At 28.0% G+C, this 11,370-nt stretch overlaps 1 protein-coding gene across 1 annotated transcript; it reads left to right on the top strand.

Moving 5' to 3' along the window:
- Positions 1 to 890: 890 nt before the first annotated feature.
- Positions 891 to 10,783, top strand: LOC101493265 (cationic amino acid transporter 2, vacuolar-like). Its single transcript, XM_004489599.4, has 14 exons — positions 891 to 1,184; positions 2,477 to 2,678; positions 3,198 to 3,282; positions 3,565 to 3,705; positions 4,360 to 4,478; positions 4,580 to 4,676; positions 5,069 to 5,241; positions 5,525 to 5,591; positions 6,169 to 6,327; positions 7,222 to 7,459; positions 7,937 to 8,042; positions 8,730 to 8,842; positions 9,276 to 9,351; positions 10,345 to 10,783. The coding sequence occupies exons 1-14, from the start codon at positions 1,034 to 1,036 to the stop codon at positions 10,502 to 10,504; spliced, it is 1,887 nt and encodes a 628-aa protein (XP_004489656.1). The 5' UTR covers positions 891 to 1,033; the 3' UTR covers positions 10,505 to 10,783.
- Positions 10,784 to 11,370: the final 587 nt, after the last annotated feature.

Here is an 11,370-nt window from a genome sequence, read left to right as displayed (position 1 = left end):
ACATAGAGACTTTAAATTGAAAATGTATTTAATATGAATCAATTTTCAACAAATATTAAAGTTCATTAGATGTTGGTATTCGAGATCAGTACTACACTAATACATAACACATGATATTTACTCAATTACTTTCATTTTTTTAAAATTATAAATAATAGATTGTTATAGATTTAAAATATATATATATATATATATATATATATATATATATATATATATTTATTGTCGGTATAAATCTGGTTTACACTGATAAACAATAATAACCATTGATTATGTTATTTGATTACACAATCATAACTGAATCATAAAATAACTATGTAATCAACGATTTGAATTTGTTATTAATGTAAAACAATTTACATTATCATTAAACTATGTAAGTTTTAAAAAAAGCAATTTTATCTATATAGTCTTAAAAATGATTTTTATAAAAATTTACTCAAAAATAATATAAATTATTTCAGACTCATATTTTATATAATAAAAACATAATTTTTAACATTCAATAACTTAAATATCCACTATTATAGATTTTAACATAAAAAAAAATATATCTCTCGATAATAATTTTTATGAAAAACTTATTAAAAAAGTTTTTATTTTAATAATTTTTTAAAATTTCATTACTTAAAAAAATTATAGCAAATAAATGAATATTTAAAATAGATTTGTAAGAAAAACTATTTATAATTTATATTTAAAACATTGTTATTAAAATCATTTAAAAAATATTATAACAAAATAATAAAATACTATAAAAAAATAATTATTTTAAAAACTATGACAACTCAAAATCTCGGAACAAAAAGAAAAGAGATTAAAGTTTATTTCTTTGATTGATACCTTTTTAAAGCTTCACATTCACAAATCATTCAACAAATGTCACTATAATAAAAAGAAATTGAAAAAGAATAATAATTTTTTCTCTCTCACTCCAATCTGCATCATCTATTTGTCTCTCTATTATTCACTTCACTCTCAACTCTCAACCATTTCTTGTTGAGTAAGAAAAGAAAAATATTTTTTTTTTGTGATGAGGTTTCGTAAAAATGGAGGAGAAGGTTCATCATCATGTTCGTGGAGGTTTTTAACTAGAAAAAAAAAATTTGATTCTGATGTTAACAACAATTCTCATAATGGACAACTTGCTAAGGAGTTAAGTATTCCTGATCTCATGGCAATTGGTAATTCAATTTTCTCTTATTCTTTTAGTTTATCTCATCTCTTGAAATTGTGTGGTTTTTTTATTTCATTTTCAATCATGTTTTTCACCTTGGTAAAGGTTTTGAATGGATTTCATCATTTTCAGTTCCAACTTCCGTTTCACCTTTTCATAATACAGATTTTGTTTTTGCTTTTGTTGTTGTTGTGCTTTTTATGTTTTAATTTTTTGTTGTTATTTAAATCCTGCAACTTCGGATTTCGCACCAGAATTAAGAGGCTCTAACATCAATCTTTAGAACAATAATGTGTAACAATTTGATATACAAAACGAAACAATAAAACACAAACAATGAAATTATAGTTATTATTTGTTTTTTTTGGTGTTTTCAATTAAAATTATTATTATTAGGTTTAATTGCACCACTCTTATTTTAGCAGTATCGCGAAAGTAGTCTTCCAAATCGAATTATTATTTTTTTTTGTATTTATTTAAGTCACACCATCTCTCGCAACAATTGTTAGAGACCAAAACTTGAGAAAAATAAAATGGAGAAACTATTTTCGTGATTAGTAGACCAAAATTAAACTTTATTAATGTTATTTTATTTGGTTTAAGGGTCCTTTCTTGTTTGAATTTTGGTATGTTTTCAAACCCTTTACAAAGAAAGTGAAACGACCTTTGACTTGAATTTCTAATCTGTACTTTGTTATAACCAATTGTGCGCATATTAAGGAAATCAGTTAAAGTTAATAATTATTTTATTTAATAATATATATATATTTACAAAATATCCTTAATTATTTTTTGTGGCTTTTTCATTTACCACTCTCTACCTAAAACTAGACAACATAAAAGTTTTTTTGAATTATTCAACCAATTTATAAAAAAATAATGAAACATATTATAAAAATGGTAAAATTAAAAATTAAAAAATTAGTTAAAATTGCTTATAATAAAGAAAAATAAAAATATATTTTTTTACTTATAATAAATAACGGAGAGAATATGTTGATTAGTTGTTAGTATTTGTTAATTACTTCCTCTAAGCAAAAAATTGTCAAGACCAAAATATAAACAATTAAATATAATTAAACTAACTCTAAAAAATGTTATTATGTTCAAAATATCTTTAAATATAACAACAAGTTCTCATACAAAATTAAATAAAAAATGGTAATTTAGGAAATATAATTAGTATTTTGAATACATCAAGAAAATTAAATGATGGTAACCATTATTCTTAATATGTATGCAATTAATTACTTTTACTTATAATTGTTGAATATTTTTGGGGTGTGTTTTTGATTTCAGGGGTAGGTGCAACAATTGGTGCAGGTGTGTATGTTTTGGTTGGAACAGTTGCAAGGGAACATGCTGGACCTGCTTTGCCACTCTCATTTATGGTGGCTGGAATAGCAGCTACTCTTTCAGCTCTTTGTTATGCTGAATTGGCTAGTAAATGTCCTTCTGCTGGAAGTGCTTATCACTATGCATACGTTTGTGTTGGTGAAGGGTACTTAATTCATCTACCTTCTTTGTGTATTTTTTTGTTTTATTTTTGGAGGTGGTAAAATTAATTCTAGATTTGATTTTGATATGTTTAAGTATTATTGAAGTAAAATTATTTTGTCTTGTTTTTAAATGACGATAATTCATTTTAAGATGAATGTATTTAAATATAAATCACTTTATATTCAACTCAGTAGTTGATTTGCTTTTAAGCGAAATCAATTTTACTAAATCAATTTTGACATTGTCGTCCTTAACCCAACTCCAATACTATGTTAAATAGATTTGTTTTTCACCCTAGAAGCGAGCTCAAAAGACAAATGTGTCCAATCATATTTATGCACTTCAATAGTTAGTTAGGATATCGTATCATTTTGGAAAAACATAGAAAATTATGTTTAAGGTGCTATTTCTATGTGAAAGTTTAGGTCCAATTCTATACAATTTTCATGGCTTTTTATATAAAAACAAAATTTATATTATTGTTAATTGAAAATTGATATACTTTGGTATATGTTTGCAGGGTTGCTTGGTTGATTGGTTGGTCCTTAATGCTTGAATATGGGGTTAGTGGAGCTGTTGTTGCTCGTGGCATTACCCCCAATTTGGTATGATGTTATGTTAATGAAGATCTTTTTCCATTTTAATTCAGAATTTGAAATAATAAATTAGATATAAATCAAAGTTATAGTATATCAATTATATATGTTCAGTTAAGGTTGAATTCATTAGAATTATCCAAATTCGAATTTTGTTTGGAATAATTTTTGATTAGATTTTACTTATCTCTTAATGGAACTCTGGATTTTGAAAGTGCCTCTCTTGTGAGAAACAGATGACTTATTTAAACGGAAAAAAATATTAACCATATATAATATTTTTCTGGTTAGGCTGCACTTATTGGAGGTGTGAACAATATTCCAGGATTTTTATCCTATCAACATATTCCATGGATTGATGTTGATGTAGATCCACTTGCAGCAATTGTGGTATTACTTGTTACTTGGGTTCTCTGTACTGGGATCAAAGAGGTAAAAAGTTATTTTTTAATATTTTTTAATTATTTATAACTATGATTTTCAACTTAGCTTAGCTTTCTAAATTGTATGAGGTACTGTTTCTTTTTATTTTTGGTTGGTGCAAGTCGCTGCACCACTTTTCGGAGGTATTCTTCGTCTTGGGTCTTATGTAAGTTCTTAAGATTTTGTCTTTAGTTAAAAAGCGACCAAGTGAGTTGAGAAGAGTGAGTGTTTATAAATCATCCTTAGCTTTGATTCCCAAACAATGTAGAACTTTTTGGTTTGCCATAAGAGTAGCTCTTAGTCGAGGCTAAGGGGTCTGTCAGCCCTCGTGCGTGCCTAAGTAGCTCTTTTTGGTTTGCCAGAAAAGTAGCTCTTAGTCTATGTCAATGTTCAGACCACAAGTTTGATGCATCGCTTTGACAAGGTATTGTCCGTTATGGGTATTATGTGTAAGCTCTCACAGTTTTATTCGTAGTTAAAAGACGTCTCAGTGGTTGAGGATAGTGAGTGTTTATAAACTAGATTTAACTTTAATTCTCAATAAATTTTCATGGACGTAAAAATTATTATTATGATTTTATATAATGCATCCTTTTAATAAATGGATTGTGACCAATCAATTCAAATATCCAATTAAATTTTCTTGGTTTTACTTGTATGCAGAGTACAAGGATACAAAGCATAGTCACATCAGTGAATATATGTGCTTTGATGTTTGTCATAGTAGCTGGTGGTTACTTAGGATTCAAAACTGGTTGGATTGGATATCAACTACCTACAGGGTAATTTACATCATTATTTTTCAATACCCCTTCTCCATATATATTTTTGGTATCTTTAAGTTAATTAATAATAATTTTTTCTCTTGTTTTAATGATAATAGGTATTTTCCTTTTGGGGTAGATGGAACTGTTGCTGGTTCTGCAACAGCATTTTTGGCATACATAGGTTTTGATGCAGTTGCCTGCACTGCTGAAGAGGTATAGATAATGATAATATATCATGCTCCTCACAACTTCCGCTCTCAGACAATGTTTTAAAAATCGAATCAAACCAAATGGTTTAACTGGTTGACCCATAAACCAACATTGTCTATGCTTTAGGGTTGTAAGAACATTGCTTTTAGGTCAAATTGCACTCAAATACAACTGATGCAAAAATTTGCAAAAACTTCAAATTGCCATCACCACTTTGCGACCGGGTCACAGTCCTCAATATTGCAGTCAAATACGGATGATGTGGCCATAAAGTGGTTTAGGACACAATCAAAAACTTTGATGTCACGATCGCAATTGCAATTGCAGACAGTATGTTAAAACTTGGAGAGTAAGTTCAAACTTTCTAATGGTGATTTTCTTTGTTTGATGAACAGGTGAAAAATCCTCAAAGAGATTTGCCACTAGGAATTGGTGCTTCATTGTCTCTATGTTGTGGATTGTATATGTTGGTCTCCATTGTTATTGTTGGTTTAGTACCTTACTATGATATCAATCCTGACACTCCTTTATCATCTGCATTTGCTGACAATGGAATGCAATGGGCCGCGTAAGTTGTATAAATTCAAAACATTCCTCTTTGAATTTCTATATCGTTTTAATTTTTTTAAGTGACACTAATGACATTTTACAACCGTCTTCGAGGATATTTGAACTCTGTGCTTTGAAGTTCTAAGGTCAAGCACTTACCATTGATCTGATACCTCGTGAACAATTTATGTGTCATGATATGATTAAAAGTAATAATAAGAGACAAGTTTTTGCCTATAGTATGATACAAAACCAAAGTATGCAGAAGTTTTGAAAGTCATTTTTCTTGATTGTGATTGCAGATACATTATAAATGCTGGTGCTTTTACAGCACTATGCTCATCATTGCTAGGTGGAATGTTGCCTCAGGTAAATTAATTGGAACCCTCTATGTCCTATGTTCATACATTAACTCTTACGTTGTTTATAGTTGATTCTTCCCTCCAAAGCTTTGTTTTGCAGTTTCTGTTAAATTTCATCTTTTATCCTATGAAGCATTGACACAGACACATATATCGAACACGACGTTGGCATTGACATGGTTAATAATTTAAGAAAATAAAAGTAATTGAATGTAACCACATGTGTCAGTGTCATGTAGGTGTCAAACATTAGACACTCTCAATTTGAAGTGTCGGGGCTATACAGTGTTTATGTAATAACAGTTGTTTCATTTTAAATTAAAAACAGTTTATGTAATAACAGTTGTTTCATTTAAAAAAAAAAAAAATATTCAAAACTAATTTATTGAAAAGGATTAATTTAAATCAAAAAGTATGTCCACTAACACAACCATCAACAAAACAAACTTAGATAAACCAACAAAGTATACTAAACTCTAATCAAATAAACTCAATAACTTAAATTTTTGTTTTTTGTATTCCTTCTCTTTATTTGAAGATTTTCATAATTTATTATTGATGTGTTTTTGTTTAATGTCTTTCAGCCAAGAGTTTTGATGACTATGGCAAGGGATGGACTTCTGCCACCATTTTTTTCTGACATAAATGAGCACAGCCAGGTTCCTGTAAAGAGTACCATATTCACTGGCCTTGTTGCTGCAGTCATGGCATTTTTCATGGATGTCTCTCAACTAGCTGGGATGGTAAGTCTAATACTATAATTGCAATTGCGAAGCATTGACACCAGACATGACACTAATATTGACATGTCGACAAGGAAAAACTAGAAGGAATTGAATGTAACGATAATGACACATAGGATTCTTTTATTGTGTTTGACAAGATTATGAACTTCAATGTTGCCAAGAACTAGAAACAACTCAAACCAAAATGTTGCAGCTAGTAATTATAATTTAAGAAATTGATTTTATCCCTAACCCCAATGTGCAAAAGTCTTGTGCAATTTAATGTTATAATTACAAAAAATGAAGGTGGCTAGTATTGAACTTGGCCACTGGATTAATGAGACTAAGATAATGGCCATGAATGAAACACTAACACAGGCATCGGACACAAATGACACTGATAATAATTTGAGAAAAGGAAAGTGATTGAATGAACCACATCTGTCAATGTCATGTGTGTGTTGGACACAAACACATGTCAGTGTCGCTGTCGCACACCAGACATGAGTTCAATTTGAATTGTCGGTACTACAACATATTCCTCGCAGTAAAAGAAACGTGAAGTCACCGCCGTCAAGAAGTTAAGTTCGTTGAATCAGAGTCAAATTCAAACTCAAAGCATGAGCTATTTGATCTGCATCCTACGATGTTGATTTCTTGACAACATAACTGTGTGATTGTACAATTGCAATGAATCCAAACTTTTCTGATAACGCAGACAAAGTGTTAGGTAGACATGACGGATTTGTTTGTATATGTGCATATATTGGAGCACAATTTTCTTGATAATGTTAAATTTGTCAACTAAATTCTAGCCCTACTTTGTGTCAAGCACAATTTAACTTGAACAATGAAAAGTTTTTACAAATCTTTATTTATAGTACTAATGTTTACTTTGCTTGTCTTCTAAAGGTTAGTGTAGGTGCCCTTCTTGCATTCACCACAGCAGCAATATCTGTGTTGATACTAACATATATTCCACCAAATGAAGTTCCATTGCCACCTTCTATTGATTCAGAGTCAATGGATGAGTATGCTTGGAGCCATTTGGAGACAAATGAAATAGATGCAAACAAGAAACCCTTAGTTGTTAAAGAGGATGTGTCAATTTATCATCCCCTTATTTCTAAACATCTTGCAATAGGCAACTGTGAGTTATGATTTTCCTTTTCTACTAACTGTTTGAATTTACTTGTTTGAGCTTATATATTGACCTAAGCATTATGTGAGTTAGTTTTAGTGAGCTTACGGAAATAACTTATGACATGTTCATAGGTTGTTTTCAGCTCATTTCCATGGTTCTCTAGAATAGCCTATAAAAATTACTTAAAACTTATATTAAAACAATTTGACTTTATTTTATATTGTTATAGAAATAAGTTATTCATAAGCACTTATATGATGAACGTTTAATTAAATTATATTTATCCAAAATTAATGTTTACTAAACTCTATCATGAAAAATGTAAAATCATGAAAAATGTAAAATTTATTGCTCCATATATGCAATCAATCTCCTTAACATCAATTTAATACTATTATATATAATTTCTTTTTAGAACTTTCTTATATGATTTGACATATTCCAATTTTGTCATCACTCCTATTTGTTTATGGATGGATGCAGATGTACATGATGGTAATAAGAGAAAAATTGTTGGCTTTGTAATAGCGTTCATATGCTTAGGTGTATTTATCCTCACATTTGCAGCTTCTTCTACATTTTTTACAAGGTGTGTTTAGTGGCAGATGTGTAATTTTTCAAGTTGCATAAACATTAATAACTTATGGATATGTATGATGGAGTTTCAGATGAGACATGACTTGCAAATATGTTTATAAGATTGAGTTAGGTCCAATCCAAATTTAAAATAGTATCACAGTCCACTAACAAACCACTCAAGTCACACTCTAGATGTTCGGTTCTAGACGTGAGAGAATAGAGAGTCTCTTATGTTGAAATTAATAATAGTTTTAGATACAAATTATAGTATATCTATATGAATAATTGAAAAGACGTGCCTTTAGGATTCAAACGAAAGAATAGAGATGAGAGGTCTCTACCCTCAACCGTTTAACTATTTAATTATTATCCAATCAAAGGGTTAACCTAATCTTGAAATCTTAGTTAAAAAAAAACTTAGACAACAATGAGGAAAGTTCACTGAAAATATGTTTATAACTAATAGACATCTCTAATTTTATAAGTTTTTAAATTTAGCTCAATCTAAAATTTTAAGATGATCAAATGCCTAAATACTTTATCAATTGATTATATAAGTGAACACTATGCATGGGAGAGTTTTGATTATTAGCTACATTAAATTTATATACTTTATTAATGTTGCATGCCATTTGAGTATTTCTTAAGTTCTAATTTTTATTATTATTTTACCACATTTTATGTTTGTTGTTATCAGTTCAATTCGATTTACATTATGTGGAGTTGGTGGTGCTCTTCTTTTGTCTGGATTTGTCTTCCTAAAATGTACAGATAAGGATGATGCAAGACACAACTTTGGACACTCTGGAGGTATGGTTTACAATTATTTATTGCAATATATTTATACATATATATTTGTTATTTTTGAAGTTCAATTTAAAATTTATTATAATATATTAAAATAGAGTATCAAATACTACTATAACACATTTTCTAATATCTATCATTTCATTTATGAATATTAAAATTTATGAATATTTCAAATTATATGTTTACAATTTTTATGATTATATAAAATGAAATCATAAATTGTCAAGAACATCATAGGAATGTTTAATCATCTTATATGTTTTCTCTTTTATGTTTTGAGGGGATATCTTAATTGGGAATTGGAATATTAGTGGATTAAGTAAAATTTGAAGGATTGGAATTGCTAAAAACAAAAAACAAAAAAACATTAGTGAATCTTCATTGTAAAATAGGTTTTGAAATAAAAATAACTCTTGTTAAATTTGTTTTTCAGGTTTCACATGTCCATTGGTGCCTCTGCTGCCTATAACTTCCATTCTTATCAATTCATATTTACTTATTAATCTTGGGTAAGTATCCACATTCAATTTTGAAAATATATAGGACTTTCTTTTCAAAAAAATTTAAAAGAAATCCAGCATTTTAATCACTGAATAAAAGGTCAAGTGACTGTCATAAATAAACATTAACAGATAAAGAACATTAATTTACTCCTCTAATGAAATTGTCACTAGTTTATATTTTAAATAACCAATAAATGACATCAATTTAGTTCCTTAATCATTGTAAGTTGACATTAATTTAGTCTTTTTGTAATATAAAATGACATTAATTTAAATACGTTGCCTTTTCAATTTGTACTCATGATAATGATTTTGATTTAACTTATCACAATCGAATAACGAAGATTATGTTATGTTTTGAGAAGAAACCAAGAAGAGAGAAAATGGTGAAAAATAATTAATACAAAAGAAAGAGATATCAAATAAAGTAGATTTGAAGTATTATGTTAGACCTCTTATTAGTTATTAGTATTGTATAAATAGAAAACCGATGGAAAAGCCCGTAGGTAATTATTTGGGGATTAGATATTGACCAGAAGAGTTCAAACTCTCGAATTTTTGGAAGGGAGAGATCTAAGAATCTCGAATTTCTTAGAAATTAATTGTGTAAAACAAAAGAATAAATATAGTTTCATTGACGGTAAATTTTAATCGTGTTTAACTTTGATTTTTAGGTACATTTCTTGTATATTTGAAGTTGTAAAATGTCTATTAGTATGATGTATGAGATAAATAGTTGATAAAGTTTACACATTTCTCACATTATAGGTCAATTTTGTGATATGACGTAAATAAAATTTATAAACTTGAGAAATTCTTGCATTATAAGTCATTATATTCCAAATTGTTTTATAGGGTTGAATTATAAATTAAAAAAAAAAACTAATGTATCATTTATGTATTTTGTTTGCTCTAACATTGCTTAACAAAGATTTTTTTTCCCCTTTAATTGAACAATATATAATTCTTATCATTTTTATGTCTTCTCTATTTTTCAAGGGGTGCTACTTGGTTGAGAGTTTCTGTATGGCTAGCAATAGGAGTTATTGTTTATGTATTCTATGGTCGAACCCATAGCTCTCTAAGAGATGCACTTAATGTGAAGGCTACTCATGAAGTTGATGATACGAGTTGCACCCCCACAAGCTTTCTTGCTTAATTTCAATATACATATCTTACATTAAGCCAAATATTACTTCTTTTTGTTTGTATCCCAAGCCAAATAAAACCTTGCCTCTTCATTAGTGGTCTATGAAATTATTGTAGAGGAAATGCAAAAAATTAATGGTTTCTAGGTCATAGTCACACTTTTTCTTTAGATAGGAGAAGAAATTGACCAAGTGAATAATGTATTTTGTAAGGAAGAATACAAATTTTTTATTGTTGATTGAATAATCAACAGTTAAAAGTTGTTTAAAAATATATACATTTAGATGTATACTTTGTTTTAAATTTTGATTAAATTTCAAGAGTTTTAAATATACTTTGAGAGCATATATAGATTTCTTGTTCTTAAAAGTGACTTGTTTTCTAGTAATATTGTTGTTGAAAATAAAAATGTGAAATTCTTGAATAATAATTTTTGTCTGAAAATTGAAAGTGTTGATGTACAATCTTTTTTAGATATTACAAATAAAATTTCGTGTGATGATTTGAAAAGAAACAAAATATAAAGAAAATAGGTATATCTTTTGAAAATAATTTTTATACATATCTTGTTGATAATAAACCTCAAACTTTTTATGAAACAATTTCTTCTTCATATGCAACATTTTGAAAAGAAGTTATTAAAATTGAAATTGATACAATTTCAAACAATCATATTTGGGTTAAATATGAAAGACATTTGTTCTATAAATGAAAACAAATTATTCTGTAATTAGTTATATATCTTATCTATCTGAATTACCTCTTTTTTTTTTTTCTATATAAAGTAAAAACATGGAATATTATAATATTAACCTTTTCAAATTTTTTACAAACATAGAGAATAGATATATATAGATCTCTTTTTATTGTAATGTA

Source organism: Cicer arietinum, chromosome 2, assembly GCF_000331145.2.
Source record: "Cicer arietinum cultivar CDC Frontier isolate Library 1 chromosome 2, Cicar.CDCFrontier_v2.0, whole genome shotgun sequence".
NCBI lineage: Eukaryota > Viridiplantae > Streptophyta > Magnoliopsida > Fabales > Fabaceae > Cicer > Cicer arietinum.
The sequence above is the reverse complement of the archived record's forward strand: the minus strand, read 5'-3'. Positions and strand labels throughout refer to the sequence as shown.